Raw genomic sequence first — 22133 nt, 5'->3', positions numbered from 1 at the left:
ATATACTTTACAAAATCCGGGGTTCTCGGGCCGAGGCATTCCTTGTTGGATTGCCAGCAATCACGTGACTCAACATTTGTTCACATGTTGGTCACATTTTTGTGGGGTAGTCGGCAATCATAACATCATCAATCATTATTATTATTATTATTAATTCTAATTTGTGAACATCATTAATCCGTATTATATTTTTCCCACCGCCTCAACCATACCATGCAACATTCTCAACCCGTAGTATTCCGATATTCGGTTATACACCACGAGGGCCCTCCTGATCTCGTCAGCAGGCATTGTTAATTCCCATGCGCCCGAACACGCGCAATGAGCTGACAAATTGCTTCCTCGAATTTGCTTACATTTCGCACATCGCAAGTCTTGCACCTGAAATTTGGTGACCAGGGTTTGAACGTCTGAGATCATGCGCTCCTCTATTTCTAATCTGTCGTACTCGTGCTTGCACGACCTACACGCCCAGTCCAACGCTCGTAATCGCCCTGGCTCATCATTATCTGACGTTTCAAATGTTCTCAGTGTCTCATCTTTGCAAAAATCAAGTAAATACTCAGCACCGCATTGTGAGCAAATCTCCGATATCGTCAGTGACGTGCTTGGGTTCTTGAAAATCCCCGCGTCGCTAAACTCTTTCACCTCAAACAAGCTTAACAGGTCACGTCGCAATACTCTGACCTCAAAATTAGACTCGCGTGCTAACGTTATCACTGCGCAAAGTGATTTGACGAGTTCCAATGACGGGTTGCTATATTTCAAATGAGAGCCTGGAAGTACTGGGAACGCGAATTCGGCTGCTGCTACTTCGTTTGTAGAAACTTCAAGCTGTTTCCGCATAAGCTGCTGAATTCTCTTGCGCAATGGTTTTTGTAGTCCCGAAACAATGCCTTTCCCAAAATAATCATCTTCGCCCCTTTGTACGCGCAGCTGAGTTGGCCTTGGAGTCGATGATGTTTGTGATGTTCGAAATTCAGCCATCTTTGCAGTATGCATATGTTCCATAAACTCTTGCACCCAGGAATGAAACTCTTGTTGCAATACGGGGGGCAGATATGATTTTAGTTGCCATGTCATTTGCAACTCGTATGTTTGAAGCTCATCTTGAACAACTTCAGTGCAAGAAAATCCACCGTAGTTGAAATTGTCCATCCAGAGTAAATAATCCCAATATTTAGAAATTTCAAGATCCAAAAATCCAAATAATGGCTTAGATCTAAGAGCCTTGATTATATACTGCGAGTATGCATATGCGTTTCCAACCACCATTTTGCTAGTCTGCATAACCAACTTATTCTGATCAGCGTATACGATCGAACTTCCAACGCGCCGAAACTCAGCATTAAGCTGAAGAAAAGCCTTGCGAGACAAATTTCGCATATGATATTGCAGTACAGGATCATACAAGAACGAGGACGAGCTAGATACCCAACTGACAAACACGTTAACCATTATGTCTGCGTTCAAGTTTTGTTTCAGTGCGTCTTCCCACCACTTCTTTACCAAATCACGAAGAACAGCTATTGCCGGAGCCGACGAAGCATTTTCTAAAAACGAGATGCTTGCAGTATCAGTGTTTGATCCTGTACCTGTTACAGTGTGGCTATGTGCATCTGCACCTTCCATTTCATTGATTAACGCCGATGTTAAAACTGTGTTAATTGCTAAGTTTTTGACCGCAATTTCCACGCAGACTGCGTTGAAAGACCCAGCATTATTCAAAACTGGCATATCCATATTCTCGGTGGTCAAAAGTGAGTAATCCTTTTCCACTCCGCCGTGGTCCGCATATGGAGTAGGCGACCACCACAACACAACATTTGCATCTCGTAATCGCCGTGCGTACTGAACATCAATCAAGTATCTCGCGTCGTTACCACGGATATTTCCTAGAGGAATACTTGAATATCGTGATAGATTTAAAAGATGTTTGATTCTGCTACCCAGGCCAATGAATTGCAGTGCAATACGTCGCGCTAGTGGCAACTGCCAACCGAGAGATGGCAAGGCTTGATCTGTAACTGAGGAATCAAACCTCAGAATAGGAAGGTCTCGAAGAGTACTGAACTCTCTTTCAAGATATTCTGGCCTTGGAGAGAAAACAGCCACCATAGCTTGATGGTTACTGTCCGAACTAAGCTTATTTAGACGAGCGCTTATTGTTTTCTTAATTTTTTTCAAGTTTGTCGAAACATTCAGAGTAAAATTCACCTTTTCTTTAACTTTGAAAAAATCTTCGGATATTTGGCCACATTCTTTGACTTGTTTGAGCTGCTCCTGATATACTCCATGCATGTTTGGAAATTGCGGCTGCTGCTTAGAAGACGTTTCAAGCACATGCACTTCAGCTTCGTCATCAAAAGTAGACAGTATGGCATAAATCTGCCGATCTCCTAGCACAACATGATATATGAATATAAATTTTAATGATTCTAATCGGGACAGGTAGTCATTTTCAATGTTACTCTTGACTAATTCACCTAGACTAAAGCCTGACTCTAAGCCGCGCCCAAGAGCCCCTTCCTTGGTCATATCAATATTGCATGCGTTGCCCAAGTTAAGAACGACCCTGGTAACAGAATCGACTTGGGACTCATATATCGCACCCACTGAATGGTGATTTAATATACTCAATGGAGATTGCTCTTGTTCTGCATAAAATTCTTCTTTCATTGAAATTTTGTAAAGCATGTTCGAGTTGTTGCCGCTCGGAAGAGTGTGGTTTACCTTTTCAATGATCATATCATTGACCATAATATTAGGCAAATCTGTACTCTTAAAATCAATGAATATGGTTTTAGGAACATTAAGTGCAACTTGATAGATACGGTTTTCGATGGCAATCCAGCATTTTAATTTGCCCGGGGTATCTGATGGTCGCAATTGAATAACATGCCATTGCTTACTGTAAGCCACTTCTGCCTGATTCTGATAAAATCCGTTGATGCCATGCCTGCTACTATGAACTAGGCTATTTCGTCCAAATACCTGCTTTCTGCGTTGCCTGGCTTGTCGTTGAACTTTCCACTTTTGTTTTTGATAATCCAACCAATCGGCATAATTATTCGAAATGTTTGGCATTTCTGCTGGCAGGGTGGCAAACATTTGATCGATACTCTCTGCCAACACGTCTGTTTGCTGATGTTTTCGCTTTGAAATAACTCTTGCCATTTGTGCCTTGGACTTTGCAATTGCAGCCGTACGCGCGGTGGATATTTCAGATCCCACATCTTCGAGATCACCAATTCCGCCGATATTGGTAACGTCTATCATAGGTTTTAACTTGAACGTGTTCATTGAGACTTGCTGTTTTGAATTTTCCATGCGTGCAATTCGCTTGTGCAACCATTCTGGATGTTTTACTCTTGGAACCGGATTTGAAACTTTCTGCAAAGCTGCTGGAATGGTTATAATTTTCTGAATAACGGATGACAATCGTTCTCGATAATAGTCCCAATCAATAATATTTCTAGGATCAAAATCATTTAGCGAACCATCTCTCAACCAACGCCGAAGGAAATGGCTCTTGACCGACTCATCTGCCGAGAAAATTGCAACAGGCACCGCACGTTCAGTCACAGGACTTGAAAATGGCTTCTCGGATATAATGTATTTGCATGCTAACCCTTTATCCTTGACCATCTGTTCTCCTAAAAATTCAGCAAGACGACGGGCGGTTGAAATTGAAGTAGATTTCTGAGTGCCATAGTCTTCCAATGTCCGCGACATACTTCTGTTTTCGCAAATGAGGTCAATCAGTTCATCCTCCGCGAGAGTCGAGCCTTTAGAATCAATAATGTCTAGCCAGCGGTTGGACACGGCAGCAACATGACCATAACATTCCTCCAAAGTAGAACCTTGTAAAAAAACCTTAAAGATCTGAGATTGGAATATTTTGATTAACTTCAGTTCTCCTCTTCTCTTTACTTCAAAACCTTTGAGCTCTGCTAATGACCCATCATCATTAAAGACCGCATAACGCTTTTTCAAATTTTTATCCTCTTCTTTCGACGTGGGAAGAATCATGGCTCGATATGGACCATCAACTTCAAAAAATATACTATTCTCACTCTTTACTTGATATTCGAAATTCTCAGCATCAATCAACGTTTGATATTGATTATTTGTGAATCGATCGTGAACAAGATGATTTAACATAACACATGGATAAGAAATAAACAATTTTTTGCCATCCTTCAATTCAAACTTAAAATCTTCAGGAAAAGCTTCTGGAAGGATACACCAAATACCATCTGTATCGAGTTCCAATGGCCGACCAAGCTTCTCAACTAAAGCACGCGCCATTTGAATGATCGTGGCCCCTGTGAGGCAAGTTACACCAGCCATTTCCATCGAATACCATCTGGACCCTTTCCTCATGACATATCCGTAAAAAGAGTTTAAAATACACTTATGAGCCAGCTGAAGCGAGTCAAACAAAACAATCATTTTTTTCGCTTCTTCTTTTGCAGAAGAGTCTTCCTTATTAACATTTTCCAAATTTCTTTTCCAAAGCTTGTGCTTATTCTTATATTCATAACGGCGGTCGCGAAAATCTCGAACAGTATCAGCATAAAAAGGATTTTCTCGTTGACATATGATTGCTTCCTTTTCTACTGTCTTCGTTTCTTTGATTTTGTGATAAATTTTCCGAGAATAATCAGACAAGCGCTTTTTGACTAATGAATTCTGTTCAGACATTGGCAAGTCCGAGAAAGATCTTGATGGTTGTCCAGGAAACCTGCCAGGAAACGTTTCTGTTGAAAGCGTACGCTTTATCATATTGTATTCATCTTTCTTCGCAGGATAAAACTCCCCACGCCACATCCAAGGTAATCTTCTATCACAAGACTTTCCTGGGCGATTAAAATCACAACTCGCGCAGTCAGCCTCGGAAATCATGGAGTCTGGTTGCAATCGGTTGGTGATCATGATGTTAGGATACATGGATGACACGTCTAAGTGATAAATTTTTGGACAGTCTTTCCTTTTAGGATTTTCTTTGAGTTCTGTCAGCGCTCTAGCAATTTTTTGTTTGACCTACTTGATTAGCAGTTACACAGATTAGAACATGCGAAATACACACCTCGTCGTAATTAACTACATCATCTAAACTCTTTTGGTTTTCGACCTCAATACAAAATTTTAGAGCAGCATCCAGTTCATTCAGCAACTATTAAAATGTTAATTTTCCGGTTTCCCTCCTAGAAGTAAATTATACGTACTTTCTCAACAGTAGCAGGGTCAACTGTAAAGTTTACAGGCAAGTCACTTCGAAATACTCCAGCCTCTAAGCTTTCAACGTGACCGCCAACATAAGTCTCAGATTCAATCAAATGTCCATTGTAAAATCGTTCGTCTGGCTCCTTGTGTTTGTTTGGCAGAACTATTCCTCCAATGTAGGCTTGAACCTGTGAATATTGTTGAATTAATTTTGTTAATCAAAACGCCTGTATGCTCAATAACAGCTTACCATTAACAGCATCTCGCATAAAGTGCCAGTACCTTTCCGAAGAACCTCATCTGGATTCAACGGAATAATATTGCATAGTGAGAAAACGAAAGGATGGACGTATTTCATATACAAGTAATACGTTGCAACAGCATCTGACACTGAATATTCCGAGAGAGTCTGTGGTTTTTCTGCAGCATACCTGTAATCGGTTAAAATGATATTAAAGTTTAAGTTGATCTATTAGCATACCTTGTCATTAGTTCAGGATCTAGTTCAATTGGGTCATAACCCATCTTTGCAGTTGTGACAGCTTTTAAACCTTGACTGCCTTGAGGAAGGTAAGAATCTCGCTTGACCCATCTAAAGCAATCCATATGAGCGCAGTATGCAGATTTGTACTCGTCTTCACTATCCTTCTTAAATCCAATCTCTTGATACATATTTATACCATGAAATGCAGCCCGTCCTTCAACAAATGGCCAATCGAAAAAATCACCATTATATGTGACCATAACTGTTGGCCGAGCCTCTTTCACATGTTCAAAAAATCTTTCAATTAGCGCCTTCTCATTAGCTTCATTAAATATAGTAAAAACTCCTTCGTATTCAGGTTTTGGCGTGTACTCAAAATCGTCAATATCTTGTGACACAATCTCACGATTCGTAATCAAGAATCCCTGCAAGGTTTAGTTGAGTGCAAACTTTAATATTCATGAAATTTACCTGTCCATCGATCATATACGAAATCATCATAATTTGATCAATTAAAACATCTGGGAACTTAAGCGGCAGTTTAGTAGTTTCTATATCGAAAGCAAACACTACTGGATCTGGTCGAGCAAGACGTTCTGGCATTTCAGTTACAGTTATTTTGCCACTATTGGCATCAACTGTATACCATTTTCCAATTCTGATGTCTACTTGGAATTAGCCATTTAGAATATTCAATTGACAAAAATACTAACCCATGTCTATTGACACTCTGACATGATATGGCACATCATATTCGCGGACATCAATAATATAATCAGTGACGTCTACTTCACGAGACCGATTTTTTTGAGACGAGAATTCATTGAATTCTGCGTCAATATCCATTTCAGCACTAAGCAAGAAGCAAGGTTAGTAATTTACTTCCGTTAGATTCACCAAATTACATACGCAAAAGCATCGGCGTAAACATCTAACGCATCAAGCATTTTTCTATTCTTTTCTGCTAGCGGCATTAATTCTCTTCGAACAGATAATAGATTATTCACGTTTGAAAATGATATTTTAACAAACGTTCGTTTGATTCCGACAATATGATTTTGCTAAATAATATAAGAAACATGGTCATTTTTTTAAAATATAGAAACCTTACCATATTGAGGTCTTCCTTTTGAACTTGGGAAGTGTTCTTCACTAAGCCCTCAAATTTTCGTCGAATGAACTCCTCAACATCTGCTTCCATGCCAGCCTAACCTTGTTAAACAAAAGCCAACCGACCAAAAAAAAAAAAAAAAAAAAAATAGGTGTTGCTTACTCTGCATCCTACTAGGAAGTATGGATCAAAATTAACCGTGGCTTTAAAATTCTCGCCATCGTCTCCAAGAAAGTAGAGATTAACGGCCGATATACCTTCGCTTCCTTCACTTTCTTGAATATTGCTCTAAATTGTAAGACACAAATAGTATAATTTTAGCGGCTATACATACGCTGTGCATATTGATTAGCCAGCCTATTTTAGATGGTCCGGCTTCAAACCGGTCAAACCCCATGGCTAAATCAATTTGTTCTTCCAATTTCTTGGATTCAAAACTTTCGCTCCTTGAAGTCGCTCCATCATGTAATTCAGCGCTAGAAAATGTCTGAAAACTGTTATCGCCTAAACGCTTGTTGTTGGTGTTGTTGCGGTTATTGAAGCGTGATCTATCGCTGCCTCCTCGGTTACTGTTAGATCTGTATTTTGTATTTGACCGACTGTCATTAAATTTTCCAGCACTCATGGCAAATACAGAGCTTAATGGAGAGGCTGTATAATCTGCAGCTTGAAAAGTCAACACGAACGAAATTTTGTTAAGTTTCAAACAGCAACAAAGGGGACACTTTTTTGTGCACGCTCGACGCGTCGATTGACGCGACCGGTCATAAACTTTAAGTACTAAAAATGTGAGGTTTTTGTACTGTAAGTTAAATCTGTTTCCCAATGTGGAAATGCACGACCTCACATGTCTGATTGACAAAGCACTTGTTCTGTTTTGTACTGCCAGTGCTTTGCTGTTATATATTTTTTGAGACATCTGCTCATTGGAAGCCTCGGACATGCGATGAAAATAAATCTATGCCGTATCTATTTCACATAGTAATTGATCTACTTCCCCGGTCACATTTAAACGATAAGTGGATTTCTGACGTATTCAATTGTCAAGACATATTCATACCAGATCGGAGTCCACTTTCTAAAGCTAGCTCAAAGAGTAAAGCCCCTTCCCAAAACGAAGTCAGTGAAGATATTCGACAGCAGTTTTTGGAACTTGACTGGAGGTTTGGCGATATTGAAGTTGTCAACATTGATCTCGAAACTGATTGTGATGGTGAATGTTTGGGACGTCCAAAGCAAGAAATGAGAAGTTCAAATTTAAGCCGCCCAGCGGTTGCTCCGTCACCTCGTGGCAAGTTTCTGGGGTCTGGTGTTGTTCATCTTTATAGAGATGGTGAAGAAGAAGCTACAGATGTTATAACACAAAGACATGCAGATGAGGCAAAGTCCGAGATTGGTAGTAATGTTTTATGCATTTTAGCTGTACCAGGGTATATGACAGCATCAGATCTTTTAGGATTTGTTGGCAAAGATTGCCGCGAGAGTGTATCACATTTGCGAATGCTTAGGAGTACTGTGCCAAATCGATACATGGTGTTGATGAAATTTAGAGATAAATCGAAGGCGGATAGCTTCTACAAAAGTTATAACTGCAAAGCATTCAATTCTATGGAGCCAGAGACGTGTAATATAGCGTATATCAGCTCGATACGGTTTCATAAATCTACATTTCCGGAATATCCTTATCTACTGGACGATGAATTTACGCCATTGTCTGAACAACCAAATTTCAAGAACCGCAATAGAGCATCTTCAATTCATAAGCCATCTACTGTATTGTCTAAGCCAACGCCTCCGCCAACCCGGTCGTTAAAGGAGCTGCCTACGTGTCCAGTTTGCTTAGAACGCATGGACTCTAGTGCGACTGGCCTTCTTACAATTATCTGCCAACATACGTTTCATTGCCAATGCTTGAGTAAATGGGGCGATAATAGCTGCCCGGTCTGCAGATATTCACAAAGAAAGGATCATCAGTCTTCACTTTCCCAATCGGATCAATGTAGTTCTTGCGGGGCAGTTGAGAACTTATGGATTTGCCTAATTTGTGGAAATGTAGGTTGCGGAAGGTACGATGAAGCCCACGCATTTCAGCACTACGCAGAGTCAAATCATATTTATGCTATGGATGTTGAATCTCAAAGAGTATGGGACTATGCTAGTGATATTTATGTGCACCGTTTAATACAGAACGAGGCAGATGGAAAGTTGGTGGAACTTCCATCAGCTGGTCCCTCTGGTGAAAACTCAGGTTCGGTAGCAAGAGACGAACAGGGAAGCGATTATGTGCCACGAGAAAAGTTAGACAACATTGGTATGGAGTACACTTATTTATTGACATCGCAACTTGAGTCACAAAGAATGTATTACGAAGATAAAATAGCTGAAGCGGCAGACAAGGCATCTGCTGCACTATCAAAAGCAGAGGTTGCAGATAGAGAAACAAAGGAGTTGAGTGTTAAATTTCAAACATTGTTGAGTGAGAATGAAGAACTAAGGTCGGTTTTGCCTAACTTGGAGAAGGATTACGAAAAATCAAAACGCAAGGCGGAGGCATTGCAAGCAGTATCTAAAAAATTGGAAAAAGAATGGAAGGAGGAGAAATCTATGAATGAAAGTATGCTCAAGAAGTTTGAATTTTTGGCATCAGAAAAGGTACAGAGAGAAAAAGAAATACTAGAATTACAAGAACAATTGAGGTAAGGTTTCTAAATGCGATTTGGCTGCTGTGGTTATTAATTTTGGATTAGAGATGTTATGTTTTATCTTGAGGCGCAACAGAAGTTCAACGGGATGGAGGAAGATGCGCGGCAAGGCACAGTTAGTGTTGTGAATAAGCCGAAAAAGGACAAAGGCCGTGGCAAGAGATAATTGCTACCGTAACATTGGCCTTCCATCATAATGGCCAGGATTGAACATTAACTCGCCAAGATTCAATGTCGTGGTCTATTTTGTATAAGCAGTAATAAAGTTGCGTGTTGGCATTACTTTGTCTGTGCTCGAGTTGATGAGACCTAACAGTGAACGATTCTAGTCGGGTTTTTTGATCAAGATATTTGACACTGAATCGATGTATTTTGCAAATAAAATCCCATGAGAACCTTGGTAGGCAAGTTGCCATAGAGTGTCACCTTTAATCGCTCGTGCCCCCCCCCCCTTCCCCCCGGGTTGTGCTGCGTCCATTTAAGGTTAGTCGTTTTCGCGGATGGCTGTCTGCTTGCGATTCGCAATCGTGGGTCGTCAACACGACGGTTCTGCTTCATCACTTTGGCGTAGGAATAAATACAAGACCACTCGTCCATAGGTGGCTTATATCACCACCGTCCTGTTACAAAAGAAAGGTTTCTCTTATTATGAACTGTCCTACTAGAGATCCGGAGCCCTTTGGAAATCCCGCATTCAATCAAAACCCTCCGGTTTACGACAACGAATTGACGACTAATCGGACCTCCAATAGTTTTGAAGACCGCGAAATCAGAATGAATCCAGATATTGACTTTTTATCGGCAGATAATATATCAGCTGTTGAATCTAGTCCTCCAAGCTCGTCGGTTGACATTGACGAGGTGCCTACCAGCGGCGCTTCAAGACGCCATGGAGTTGGAAGAAATTCCGGCTCATCGTGGCGTGCTCGGCAAGGATCAAAAAATGGTGTTTTGGAATACGAGCTTTCTGATTTCAGCAAGGGACCTGTAGGGTCAGTGACTACTAGGGAGCGATATGTTTCTAGCATTCGTAATCCTACTTCCTTTTCAGATTCTTATTCCGCAGGAGGATACCCTAATCGTTCAGGCCAGAGCCAACGAAGAATTTTTAGTACTGTTATAGACGTTTTAAAAAAATATTCTCGCTTTATTGGTCCAGGTATGAGAAATAAATTTGTTATTTAACTTCGTTGTACTAAATTTTCAGGATTTATGATTTCCGTGGCTTATATTGATCCCGGTAACTATTCTACTGATGTTGCAGCCGGTGCACAGTTTCGTTTCAGGCTCCTGTTTGTGGTTTTACTTTCAAACATATTTGCCATTTTTCTTCAGTCATTGTGTGCAAAATTAGGCAGCGTGACTGGTCTAGACCTTGCTCAAAATTGTCGTGAACATTTCCCTCGCTGGCTTTGCATTATTCTATATGTTCTCGCCGAAGTTGCCATTGTTGCTACGGACCTTGCCGAAGTAATTGGTACTGCTATCTCATTAAATATTTTGTTTCACATACCTCTTGTTGCCGGCGTGGCAATCACCATTGTTGATGTCCTTATTGTGCTCTTCGCTTATCGCCCAAATGGGTCTCTAAAAGGTGTTCGCTGGTTTGAGTATGCGGTAGCGACACTTGTCCTTGCAGTCGTTATATGCTTTTGTGTTGAGCTTGGTAGTATAAGTGGAACATCTGCGGGTGAAGTACTACGTGGATATCTGCCCTCAAAATATGTGGTTGAATCCGAAGGTCTCTACCTTTCATGCGGCATTCTTGGAGCTACGGTTATGCCTCATAGTCTCTATCTTGGTTCGGGCCTTGTTCAGCCTCGTCTCCGTGAGTATGACGAAAAGGCTGGTAACTTCGCAGTCGATCCCAATGATTCTTTAGATGATCTAAAGTATCGGCCATCCTTAGCTGCCATTCGTCATGCTCTGACGTTTTCCATTGTTGAACTAGCTATCTCTCTGTTTACATTTGCGTTATTTGTTAATTCTGCTATCTTGGTTGTTGCTGGTGCAACTCTATCAGACACACCAGGAGCTGCCGACGCAGATCTTTTTTCCATTCATGACATGTTGTCTGAACAGCTTTCTCCGGTGGCAGGTACTGTGTTTGCTCTGGCACTCTTATTTTCTGGTCAATCTGCGGGTATTGTTTGTACCTTGGCTGGACAGATGGTTTCTGAAGGCTTTCTCCATTGGACCATGCGTCCTTGGCTCCGTCGTCTTATTACTCGTGGAGTTGCTATTTTGCCTTGTATTGTCGTTGCTGGTTGTGTTGGTCGTTCAGGATTGTCAGAAGTTTTGAATTTATCTCAAGTCATTCTGTCAATTCTTCTACCATTCGTTTCTGCTCCTTTAATATACTTCACTTGTCGCAAGAAGTTTATGATGGTGCCACTCTTAGTTACACCTGAAACAGCTTTTCCAGATAATACCGAAGTTGATGACGACCGCGTTTCATTCGAACTAGGAAGAAGAGATATGGAATATGTGGATTTAAGTAATAATATCGTGGTTACTGTTACCGGTGTGTTAATTTGGCTATTTATATCAGGACTTAATGTGTAAGTTGAACCTGGCTTTTGTTTATTTCTAGCTCGTACTAATATTTGCATTGCAGATATCTTATCGTTCTATTGGGAATGGGTAAGACGTAAAAAGAATCCGGAATATATTTATTGCTACACGTCGCAAATTGAGCGATTGTTTGTTGGCTAAAAAAAAAAGCATCTGAATGGTTTACGTTATGCGGTCAATGGAGTTTTTAATATAAGTTACTTGGTTTTATTGAACTTTCAATGAGTTTCAGATTGATATGCGTATTTTGCAATTTTTTTTTTCCAATTAATTTATGATTAAAGTACCATAATATAGAACAGGCTTATATCTGTATAATCCTCTTTTACAGTACAGTAATTTCAACTTTTCGTCGGTATTAATTTATGATGTCAAATATTTAATCTGTGTCAAGTCGGCGCCGCCTGCTCTCCCGTTCCTTTGGCACGTCGTCGCCTTCGTCTGTATTTTCCGACAATTGCAGTCTAACTGCTTCCTCGACCAAATTCCTAATGCCCTCTTCTGGATTTTCTGATTTTAAAAGTTCTTCGATGCGTTTGCGACGCTCAGCTATAACCGGGTCAAGATCGTTCTCGCCCAGTTCAGCCACTGGCTCGTAAGTGTATCGGACTTCTGTACCTTTTTTTGCTGCCACGTCATTGAGTTCGTCTTGTAATTTAGAAATATCATCTGTTGAAACCTGTGATTCTAATGTCTTCAGGTATTCAACGACCTCTTCTAGCTGTTCACCATCTTCCTCAATTTCTTTTTCAAATTTCTCGAGCGCTGTGAAACCTTCTACGTTTCGAACCCTCCAGTCAGCTTTTAATTCCTCAACCAAAACCTTCGCCGTAGCAGCTGTTTCAACCACAAATAATGGAGTTTCACCGTCTTCGTCTGTGAGATTAATCTCGCCACCGTTACTCACTAGATATCGCAGCAAGTCGACGTGGGAGTATGAAGCCGCAGCATGCAATGGAGTGTAGCCACTGGCATCGCGATCATTCGGAGTATGTTTGCCTGATGATATGTACGACTCCACCACTGCTCGATTGTTATCTGATGCAGCTGTCCAAATATTTGGCGTTGCCATTTTATTTTGAGCTCCGTGGGTTCCGTCCTAGTACTGACTATTTATCTTTAACAAGTCCATTAGTAAATTGACTTATTTTGTTTTGAATTGCAGATGAAAGTTTTTGAGCCGCACGACTTTGATGCGAAATTTTCGATAATTCCAAAAAAATAAAATAATTAAATTGTATGCGTTCACAATATTGATAATTGACGTTTAAAGAAAAATGCCAAAATACATAGTACTTTTGGCACAGGCACATGAGACGTTTAGAAAACCCGAACTAGAGGCTTTGGCCGAGCTAGAAGGGTTAAAAGTAGACCTGTCTGGTCATGATGAGAAGGTTTGCTGAAAAAAAGTTCTTAATACGGTTGGCCTTTCTAATCAGTGATTGATGCAGAAACCTGTTCTCGTGGTTGATCTGGAAAACGAGGAGCAGGCTCGGTTGTTAATTAAAAGATCTATTTTGGCTAGGGGCATATATGAGCTATGGGGGTTTGGCCAAACGTGGGATGAGCTTCATGAGCATGTCAGAAAATTCCCTGCCTCGAAATCTGCGCGTGCGTATTTTTTATAAACATTCTCATCAGAACATGGTGATTTCTAATTAAAATAGCATATAAAAATGTTTCATTTAAATTCGACATTATAAGTTTTCAAAAATCAAGGAGCACATCAGAACAACGAGATATTATGGAGTCATTTGGATATATGGATCTGACAGGACCAATTCGAATGAAGAAACCTGATGAGACTTTTGCTGTGATTGAATTATACAACAATCCACATGTTCAACTAAAGAGCGACAGAGAGCTCGAAGCTGTGTATTTAGGTAGATTTATTGCAAATAGTCAGAGAGACATTATTGATAAATACGATCTCAAGAAACGGAAATATATCGGAACAACTTCATTTGATGCTGAACTTGCCTTGATTTCATCCAACATTGGTCTTGCAGCTCCCGGAAAAATAATATACGATCCTTTTGCCGGTACCGGCAGTTTTTTGGTAGCGGCATCCCACTTTGGAGCGTTGGCTATAGGTTCTGATATTGATGGTCGCCAGATCAGGGGGAAAAAGAAACATAGTATAACTACCAACTATAAACAATACGGTCTTACAGATTTTTTTTTGGATGTATTTGTTGGCGATTTTACACATAACCCAATACGGCCAAAGTTCAAGTTAGATGCAATCATATGTGATCCACCATACGGTGTCAGAGAAGGACTAAAGGTTTTAGGATCAAAGAACCCTGAGAGGTATGCCGATAAGCTGCCGACAAAGCTTGAGAATGGTGATCTCTCTCACTTGTAAGTGCAAATTGCTAAATTGAATGACGGTTATAGCTAACGATGCAAGACGACCGGACTATATCCCACCAAAAAAACCCTATCATTTTGATGCTTTGCTAGATGATCTTTTAGATTTTGCATCTGTACATTTAATTGACAACGGACGACTATGTTGTTGGATGCCTACGGCTAATGAAGATTATGGAGAGAGAATGATCCCGCAGCATCCAGAACTGGAGCTTATCTCTACTTGTGTACAAGAATTCAATAAATGTATGTTGACGTATATACTTCATACATAGCGTCTTGCATTTCTAACTTATGTTTAGGGTCGAGAGTTCTCCTCGTGTATGTCAGGCGACCACGAACAACTGATGGTGCAAATTTAGCATTTAAAGACCGGCGCATCTATCGGGAACAATTCAGGGATAAATACTTTAGGGGATTTCATTTGACATCTAAAGATGATTCCTAGCAGGCGACTCCATGCAGGGTGCCGTTAAATTGTACATAGTATAAAAGCTGCATTATCTGTGGCTTGAAACCCTGTTATGTAAAATAAATATGAGTATGTGGGCTGACTGGCTCAATTTTTCAAGGTTTTGAAAAACATAAAATTTCAATATCTCTCTCGATTGAAGGCCTAAATCAAGAATCGGCTTCCATTTGATTCTTTTACTGAATGAGTTTAGAAGTTATTACAAAGTAATAGAACCTGGGCAAGGGTCCCACGTCACCGGGTTGGCAGTTTGAGTTCTCATTTCGGGAAAGTACCGGGCGCGGTCAATTAATCGATCACGATTGCGATTTGGCCGTTCAGAGCTGAACCACTATAAGCTGGTTTATTCAAATTTTATTACAATGATAATACGAAAGCCGTTTGCAGCGGGTGAGTGGTGGTTTTTTTTTTGTGTGAGACTAGTGTTTTGGATCGATGTTATTGATTTCTGCATTTTAAAAAATAAAAATTAGCCTTGATATTACTCTTGTTTGGAACTGCGTACCTTGGATTCGCTCCGTTGCAGCTTCCAAATGATAAACTATTACATTTCGTGGTATTTTTCATAATAACTGTTAGTATATTTGTTTTGCTCAAATTTGTCTTGTCAGTTCTTCTGTTAACGGTGTGCGTTCAGACGGTGTTTTACTGGGTAGTAGATACAACCAGGCGAAGGCTTATTAATGCAACCGTCGTGGTTTGTATTCTTTTTGGCGGAATCGGATCTGAATTTGTTCAATCGTTTGTTCCGGTAAAGTATCTACCATGTAGTCATGTTGCATGGTGTTGCTAATATGCATCAAGAGTCGAATATTTGACGTCTATGACATAATTGTATGTATTAAATCGGATACCTGAAATGGCTTTCAATCTGACTGTTGGAAAAAAAAGGCGAACATTGCGGGCAGTACGGCTGCGTTGTTAATTTCAACTTGGTATCACAAGAGTAAGTTGTAACTCAACCGGGGTTTTAATCATTGTTGCTTATAACCGTGTACCTTAGGATTGCTTGATCGTAAACGAGCAACAAAATATTTTGCGCTTCACTCTCAGGAAACTGATCTCGAAGCCGCTGAAAGTTCTGAGTTGTCAAATTTAGACCCTACACCACTCGCGAATGAACCAGAACCTGCTCATCCGGTATCATAGTAATGTTAAAAATTTAAATTGCACTGTTTTGGACAATATATGCTAATGATAATAATGATTAAACGAGATGAAAAAAAAAAAAAGAAAGAAAAAACAAAGTTAAATAAACACTAAAAAAATTGTATGAAAACAAATGACTATGTACTGCCATATTGAAAATCACTCGATCATCACATCTTTTATAATATCGAAGGCCACTTTGCTCACAAAACCCAAGTTCTTGACATCAACCGAGTGAAGATTATTCTGCAACCGTCGTCTTGAATCGCTTACGCTATTACCAATGGCGGAAATCCCCTTTACGTTCTTGGGCCACCATTCATTAATATCTTGACCATTGCGAGTTTTGATAAGGTTGATGTAATCAAGAAATATCTGACCACCAACATTCCATTTGGAAATTCCACTAATGTCCTCGAATCGGGATAAGCGTACCAAGAGCTCATCCAAAGTTTCGGAAATAGTAGCTTCTGGACCGACTGATCTCATGATAACATTATGTGCCTCGTTCCAATCTTGAGCTTCCAAAAGAAAATCAACTTCCCAAATAGACTCATGTTTCTCGCGAGAGTACAATGCCTAACCAAAAAAAAAAAAAAAAAAAAAAGGTTAGATACCAAAGTAAACAATCAGCTTTTAAAATATACAAACCTTAGCACGCAAGATAATCTTTTTTGGTACATGCAAATCATTCAACAAAAACAACTCAATATCGTGGTTGAGATCAGGCACATGACGATTGATGATATCAATCACAATGGCCTCACACGCTTTATCGTCCGTCATATTTAGTAAAACAAACACTGCTTTCTCCCAATACCCAGCGCCTTCCAATTGCGATGCAAAGTCAATGCATAGCTTATCACCAGTTACTATATTTTGTTCGGTATCTTCACGTATAAGTTTAGATCTAAACAAAACTCCAAATAGCTGCCATGACACCCCAAACGAAAGTGAGTTACTCGTAATATTTGATGGCAGTATCGCTGCTTCAATCGGATAGTTTACGTCTGCGTAGAGTCGTAAAAGCTCAAACAAGATATCCTTATTATTGGTATTCTTCAAGGCTGGAAACGCAACTTCATCAAATTGTTGATATGCTTGCTCATATAAATGAACAGCATCCGCGATAGAGTCTTCGACAAACGTTTCATACCAAAGTCTCAAACCAAAAGCGCGTTTCCAGTCAAGACCTCTAGAAACACAAAAGTTGGACACGTGGTCCTCGGCAAAAGAACTTTTGGATCCGGTCGACAAATTCGTATTTCCAGATAATAATTCGTACACCTTTCTTACTGAGACTGGAATTTCAGACATTACTTGCTTTTCAGACCAGTCGCTAAGCTGTTTCTTAACATCTTGCCGGAAGTCATTATCGCCATCAATAAGAGGAATCAGCGTGGCAAGATGAAGACTGTTATTAGTTACAGCTTGTAAACACGCCTGCTCAATCTGATGACCAGAAAGTAAAACAAAAACAGATTCTTCTGGTGAGGCGGACAACAAATCCGTAGAAACTGAGTCCTCAACAAGTTTCTCAAAAAACGTGCTCAAATTCTGTTTGCGGACCTGTTGAGCAATCAAGCCTTCGTCAGCCTGCCGATTAAACAATTTCTGACCAAGCTCAAGATCATCAAATAAAATATTCGCAAGCTTCCAAATATTTATTATCGCCGAATCTGTTGTGGAGACGCTAGAATAAAATTTTAAAACTGAATCCGCTGTCAAATTCGAGGAAAAAAAGATAGGCAGTCCATTATCTCTTACTGAAAAAGATGACTTCGCGAGATAAAAATCCAAAAATTCAAGCTCCGACAAAGTCACAGATATAAACTCTGATAAAGATCGAACTTTCAGATTTTTGTCCACAACGGTATAAAGCTTGCCATCAAAAGAAAATTTTGGTGAAACACCTGCTCTTGGCGCTACAGTAGCATTCCTGCCATCTTCATTACCGGTAAACTATACGAACAAAATCATAAATAGATTAATATTACTTGAAAAATATTGACATGACTTTAACTTACAAATCTGTCACCTCCAAATAGTTCCGCGTCCAAATCAGCAAAAGTGAACTTGTATTCATCTAACTTCTTGGACTTGCTCACATCCAGCTCCTTATTTTTTAGCTCTTGATCAATGCGAGACCACAAGCTTGAAGGATTTTTTGTAAATTCAGCTTGTTCAATCCAATCATTTCCAATGGGAACGCCAAGTTCCGATGGTTCTAAATCATAATCAAGCTGATCAACAGTAACCAATTCCTGAGTTGTGTCATATTTTTCAAGAACCACATCTTCATCAACGTCAGAAACTTCGATCTCGCGGTGTTCCTCTTTATCCGAAACAATTTCCTCCTCATCATAAGTTCCTGTAACATTAGAATTAATAGAATTAATGTTCAGTTTGCTAGAATCTTGTCCAGAAAACCCTTTGAACTTATGAAGAAGAGGCGTATCCTCCGGACGAAACCCATTTTGATCCCATGCACCAGGAAATTTTGACTGAGGATTTACAGAGTTATATAGATCGTTACTCGAAATTTCTCGCACGGGATAAGGTGACGGCTTTACAACGGACATTGGCTCAGAATAATCAACAACTTCCGTCTTAACCTTAACCGGTTCAGAGCTGCTATCATACTCATCTTCTTCGTTTAACAAGCCCCAAATACTAAAGTGCTTGACCTTGAATACCCATGTGCCAGAATCTACAATGTAAGTAACAAATTCTGTATCTTTCATACGCTGCAGACGCTCAATATGGCGTGGCACAGAGGGATGATCAGGATCAACGATAGATCGTCTTGTCTCCTTGTCAAACGGATAGCACTTCTCCAGAGTAATAGTGGCTGGAACGTTAAGACCCTTTCCTTGTACTGGCTTAACAGAATCATCTGGGTAAACAGTACATGTTTTAGACCCAAAAATGACAATTTGACCAGGAACTTCACTGGGTGATGCAAAAGTCGATAAGTCGACTAGCTCGTTAAATGAAACTTCTCCATAGCCTTTTCTGCCCACCTTTAAATTCGAAACCGATTCAAGCTCCTTCAATGACATATTGCTCAGTGCTGTCAAACTAGGGGAAGTCCAATATCCTCCACCATCTACCTTACCCGCGCCAGTAGATGAATTCAGAGACTGAGACACTGATGGGATTATAGGCACTGGCTTACTCTCTAATGTACTAACTTTTTTCGGAGCTTCAACTGATGGCTGATTGACTTTGTCTGGTTTATCTGATTGAGGAGCCAAGACCCCATCCAGCTGATTGTTGACACTAGATGAGACGGTAGGCTTAAACAACGATTCTCGATCATTAAGTTCCTTCATATCTGGGAACGTAACCTTCTTTTCTAGTTCTTTAGGAGTATCGCGTATTTTGCCGATTTCACTTCCACCAGATAGAAGGTCTGCCTCGGTCACCTTTCTATCAATCACTAACTTTCGAATATCATTTCGTGGACTAAATGCTTCAGATGACAGAATTGCTTTATCTGCCAATCCATCAAATAACATACTGCGGCTAGAGCTAATCGTTTGAGAAGCACCATTCCCAGAGACGCCAAACGAATTAGAAGTATGCTGGGCAGAAGTCCTTAATCGAGGACTACTAGGCGGGCGAGGAGACAACTTATAATTAGGAATAAGTGCAGGTTTCTTCTTCTGTGCAGAACTAGAAATAGGCGTTGCGATTGGACCAGGCGTTGCCGAGATTGCTTGTCCCTGAATATTGAACAACGGATTAGAGCCAAACGGACTCTGATCAATCGAAGCTTGTAATTGGTTTTGCTGGTTACCCAAAATACTACCTTGATTATTCCCAAATAATGAGTTTCCTGGTTGTTGATTGTTCGCACCAAAGAGTGAAGACCCACTCGGAGCTCCAAAATTGGTTGTGTTATTGTTGCCTAACAAAGAAGCTCCCGTGTTAGTCTGTTGCTGGTTATTTCCAAAGAGACTGGTTTGTGGTTTGGCGCCAAAGAGACCGCCCGTAACATTATTATTCTGAGCTGTACTAGTATTTCCAAACAACCCCGTATTGGCTGTATTAGCCGTATTGTTCGTGGTTCCAAAAAGGGAAGTACCTTGTTGAGTTGCAGGTGCAGCACCGCCGCCAAACAAACCACCGGTCGAAGGCTGCGTAGTATTTGATTGTCCAAAACCACCAAATGATAAAGGCTTGGCCTGCTGTTGTTGCTGCTGAGGTTGCTGAGGGTTATTATTGGCTTGACCAAATAAAGACGTAGTATTGGCTGTTTGGTTTGTTGTTCCGAATCCAGTTCCAAATGCAGGCTTACTCTGCGCCGCAGTTGAACCAAATCCGCCAAACCCTGGAGCCTGAGTCGTCGAAGCATTATTGTTGGTGCCGAACCCAAATGCTTGAGTGGATGTATTGTTGGTTTGTCCAAAGGGAGAAGTAGAGTTTGCATTAGTAGAACCAAAAAGCCCACCTCCTGTTGCAGTGTTACTCTGGCCAAATGGAGACGTGGTAGTGTTTGTCTGTCCAAACGTAGGAGTCGCAGCGTTATTAGGAGTAGTGGCATTAGTATTACCTCCCCAATTAAAGCCACCCGAAGTAGAAGCTGCCCCACCAAACGGAGATTTTGCTTGGTTGGTCTGACCAAATGCATTACTAGAGCTGCCAAATGCATTGGTTGTGTTTGATTGTTCAAATGGTGTAGCTGTGGAACCCGAACCAAAACCACCGGTGGCAGTGTTGCTGTTGGCACTTGTGTTGCCAAATAAACCGGTCCCTGCAGTATTCGTCGAACCAAATAAACCACCAGTTGCTGGCTTCTGACCAAAAAGGCCACCAGTACTATTGTTGGTGTTAGTGTTGGTGTTAGAACCAAATGCGTTGCTGCCTCCAAACGCAGAAGGTTGACTGTTCGTGTTGCCTCCAAACAGTCCAGTACTAGCAGTGTTTGTATTGTTCGTCTGTCCAAATGCGCTAGGTTGCCCAAATGTTCCAGAACCAAATCCCGTGGATTTGCCAAATGCGCCAGTTCCAGTCGAGTTTCCATACCTTCTACCCTGTGCATAGTCCTGTTCGCGCAGCTCCTCAAAAGAATATTGCTGGTATGCTGGCATGCATGTTATACTCTGAAATACATTGGTAGTGTTGCTCGATGCTTCTTTTTCACGCAAGGGATCAAACGGAGTTGTTGTCCCTCGATTTGTATTTGCCACTGCTGCACCTCCAAATGCAGATCCAAAGCCTGCTTGTCCAGTGGAAGATGTAGAATTGAAACCACCAAACCCTGCTGCAGGTTTATTTGCAGTGGATGAGCCAAACAAGCCACCGCCTGTAGTGTTTTGACCAAACGGACTTGTCGAGGTAGCATTTGCAGTATTTGTAGTGGACGAACCAAACCCTCCTCCTCCTCCAAAAGGAGAAGTAGAATTCTGAGCCGTACTGGTTTGAGTATTGCCAAACAATCCGCCACCACCAGTGCTAGTACCACCAAAACCAGTAGATGATGAACCAAATGACGGACGCGATGCATTGCCAAACCCGCCTAAAATAAAATTAGACTAAAATAAAACTTTCAACAAGTCATTTATACGTACTAAATCCAGAAGATTGGTTACTATTTTGGCCAAATATTCCAGTACCAGACGCAGTATTGTTTGTACCAAATCCACTTTGTGGTTGACCGAATGCTAAATCGGTCGTGTTAGCAATTAATTCATAGCAGTAGCGGAAAAAAAAGCCATACCAGAAGTATTCGTGTTTGTATTGGTTGATCCAAAAGCAGGAGTAGAATTGTTGTTATTCGCACCGAATAATGATCCAGTTTGATTGGAATTATTAGTGTTATTGGAGCCAAAGCCACCAAACGCAGATCCAGTACCACTTGATTGGCCAAACATATTTAATATTCAGAAATCAAAAGTGAATACTTAATGGAAATACAAATGAAAGCCTAGGCTATTTCAAAAAATTTTGTAACTTAATGAAAGCAGAAATAAATAAGACAAATTATGTATGGTCTCGATTGTTTGAAGGATTTTGTTTACCGTGAGCGCAGAA

The 22133-nt window shown here is 40.6% G+C and overlaps 7 protein-coding genes across 7 annotated transcripts; 4 read left to right on the top strand and 3 right to left on the bottom strand.

The window, feature by feature from the left end:
• Window positions 1-133: 133 nt before the first annotated feature.
• V1514DRAFT_330928 (uncharacterized protein) lies at window positions 134-7556 on the bottom strand. The gene is made up of 11 exons (XM_066927593.1): window positions 7159-7556; window positions 6987-7112; window positions 6825-6920; window positions 6623-6774; window positions 6427-6566; window positions 6185-6378; window positions 5711-6138; window positions 5480-5660; window positions 5232-5417; window positions 5093-5179; window positions 134-5046 (listed from the first exon to the last, which is right to left on the bottom strand). Exons 1-11 carry the CDS (start codon window positions 7447-7449, stop codon window positions 184-186), a joined length of 6744 nt encoding a protein of 2247 aa, XP_066783416.1. The 5' UTR covers window positions 7450-7556; the 3' UTR covers window positions 134-183.
• A 124-nt stretch (window positions 7557-7680) lies between these two features.
• V1514DRAFT_330926 (BRCA1-associated protein 2-domain-containing protein) lies at window positions 7681-9927 on the top strand. The gene is made up of 2 exons (XM_066927592.1): window positions 7681-9520; window positions 9572-9927. Exons 1-2 carry the CDS (start codon window positions 7785-7787, stop codon window positions 9690-9692), a joined length of 1857 nt encoding a protein of 618 aa, XP_066783415.1. The 5' UTR covers window positions 7681-7784; the 3' UTR covers window positions 9693-9927.
• A 56-nt stretch (window positions 9928-9983) lies between these two features.
• V1514DRAFT_330925 (natural resistance-associated macrophage protein-domain-containing protein) lies at window positions 9984-12430 on the top strand. Its single transcript, XM_066927591.1, has 3 exons — window positions 9984-10685; window positions 10734-12087; window positions 12144-12430. Exons 1-3 carry the CDS (start codon window positions 10175-10177, stop codon window positions 12178-12180), a joined length of 1902 nt encoding a protein of 633 aa, XP_066783414.1. The 5' UTR covers window positions 9984-10174; the 3' UTR covers window positions 12181-12430.
• On the bottom strand, window positions 12354-13277 carry V1514DRAFT_330924 (ankyrin repeat-containing domain protein). Its single transcript, XM_066927590.1, has one exon. The coding sequence runs from the start codon at window positions 13170-13172 to the stop codon at window positions 12480-12482; it is 693 nt and encodes a 230-aa protein (XP_066783413.1). The 5' UTR covers window positions 13173-13277; the 3' UTR covers window positions 12354-12479.
• A 71-nt stretch (window positions 13278-13348) lies between these two features.
• Window positions 13349-15048, top strand: V1514DRAFT_330922 (S-adenosyl-L-methionine-dependent methyltransferase). Its single transcript, XM_066927589.1, has 5 exons — window positions 13349-13494; window positions 13552-13711; window positions 13768-14464; window positions 14514-14719; window positions 14776-15048. Exons 1-5 carry the CDS (start codon window positions 13378-13380, stop codon window positions 14919-14921), a joined length of 1326 nt encoding a protein of 441 aa, XP_066783412.1. The 5' UTR covers window positions 13349-13377; the 3' UTR covers window positions 14922-15048.
• Window positions 15049-15224: 176 nt separating this feature from the next.
• V1514DRAFT_330919 (uncharacterized protein) lies at window positions 15225-16268 on the top strand. Its single transcript, XM_066927588.1, has 6 exons — window positions 15225-15335; window positions 15419-15519; window positions 15583-15696; window positions 15750-15779; window positions 15837-15891; window positions 15949-16268. Exons 1-6 carry the CDS (start codon window positions 15308-15310, stop codon window positions 16092-16094), a joined length of 474 nt encoding a protein of 157 aa, XP_066783411.1. The 5' UTR covers window positions 15225-15307; the 3' UTR covers window positions 16095-16268.
• Window positions 16115-22096, bottom strand: V1514DRAFT_367731 (nuclear protein 96-domain-containing protein). The gene is made up of 5 exons (XM_066929882.1): window positions 21820-22096; window positions 21671-21763; window positions 18122-21618; window positions 16746-18056; window positions 16115-16673 (listed from the first exon to the last, which is right to left on the bottom strand). Exons 1-5 carry the CDS (start codon window positions 21971-21973, stop codon window positions 16254-16256), a joined length of 5475 nt encoding a protein of 1824 aa, XP_066783410.1. The 5' UTR covers window positions 21974-22096; the 3' UTR covers window positions 16115-16253.
• Window positions 22097-22133: the final 37 nt, after the last annotated feature.

This window comes from Lipomyces japonicus, assembly GCF_038497905.1.
Source record: "Lipomyces japonicus strain CBS 7319 unplaced genomic scaffold V1514scaffold_19, whole genome shotgun sequence".
NCBI lineage: Eukaryota > Fungi > Ascomycota > Lipomycetes > Lipomycetales > Lipomycetaceae > Lipomyces > Lipomyces japonicus.
Note: the sequence above shows the minus strand (reverse complement) of the source record. Positions and strands in the feature narration are given on the sequence as shown.

Excerpts from the sequence above, each read along its gene's own strand:
- V1514DRAFT_330928 (XM_066927593.1), bottom strand. The coding sequence starts at position 7,449 with ATGAGTGCTGGAAAATTTAATGACAGTCGGTCAAATACAAAATACAGA. Across the intron at positions 6,379-6,426 it reads CAGAGTGTCAATAGACATGG|ACATCAGAATTGGAAAATGG; the intron begins GTTAGTATTTTT and ends AATTCCAAGTAG. Across the intron at positions 5,661-5,710 it reads GATCCTGAACTAATGACAAG|GTATGCTGCAGAAAAACCAC; the intron begins GTATGCTAATAG and ends AACCGATTACAG.
- V1514DRAFT_330926 (XM_066927592.1), top strand. The coding sequence starts at position 7,785 with ATGCCGTATCTATTTCACATAGTAATTGATCTACTTCCCCGGTCACAT. Across the intron at positions 9,521-9,571 it reads GAATTACAAGAACAATTGAG|AGATGTTATGTTTTATCTTG; the intron begins GTAAGGTTTCTA and ends ATTTTGGATTAG.
- V1514DRAFT_330925 (XM_066927591.1), top strand. The coding sequence starts at position 10,175 with ATGAACTGTCCTACTAGAGATCCGGAGCCCTTTGGAAATCCCGCATTC. Across the intron at positions 10,686-10,733 it reads TTCTCGCTTTATTGGTCCAG|GATTTATGATTTCCGTGGCT; the intron begins GTATGAGAAATA and ends CTAAATTTTCAG. Across the intron at positions 12,088-12,143 it reads TTTATATCAGGACTTAATGT|ATATCTTATCGTTCTATTGG; the intron begins GTAAGTTGAACC and ends TTTGCATTGCAG.
- V1514DRAFT_330924 (XM_066927590.1), bottom strand. The coding sequence starts at position 13,172 with ATGGCAACGCCAAATATTTGGACAGCTGCATCAGATAACAATCGAGCA.
- V1514DRAFT_330922 (XM_066927589.1), top strand. The coding sequence starts at position 13,378 with ATGCCAAAATACATAGTACTTTTGGCACAGGCACATGAGACGTTTAGA. Across the intron at positions 13,495-13,551 it reads TGTCTGGTCATGATGAGAAG|AAACCTGTTCTCGTGGTTGA; the intron begins GTTTGCTGAAAA and ends TGATTGATGCAG. Across the intron at positions 14,720-14,775 it reads TGTACAAGAATTCAATAAAT|GGTCGAGAGTTCTCCTCGTG; the intron begins GTATGTTGACGT and ends ACTTATGTTTAG.
- V1514DRAFT_330919 (XM_066927588.1), top strand. The coding sequence starts at position 15,308 with ATGATAATACGAAAGCCGTTTGCAGCGG. Across the intron at positions 15,697-15,749 it reads TTGTTCAATCGTTTGTTCCG|AGTCGAATATTTGACGTCTA; the intron begins GTAAAGTATCTA and ends ATATGCATCAAG. Across the intron at positions 15,780-15,836 it reads TTGACGTCTATGACATAATT|GCGAACATTGCGGGCAGTAC; the intron begins GTATGTATTAAA and ends TGGAAAAAAAAG.
- V1514DRAFT_367731 (XM_066929882.1), bottom strand. The coding sequence starts at position 21,973 with ATGTTTGGCCAATCAAGTGGTACTGGATCTGCGTTTGGTGGCTTTGGC. Across the intron at positions 21,764-21,819 it reads TACAAACACGAATACTTCTG|CATTCGGTCAACCACAAAGT; the intron begins GTATGGCTTTTT and ends CGACCGATTTAG. Across the intron at positions 16,674-16,745 it reads AGATTATCTTGCGTGCTAAG|GCATTGTACTCTCGCGAGAA; the intron begins GTTTGTATATTT and ends TTTTTTGGTTAG.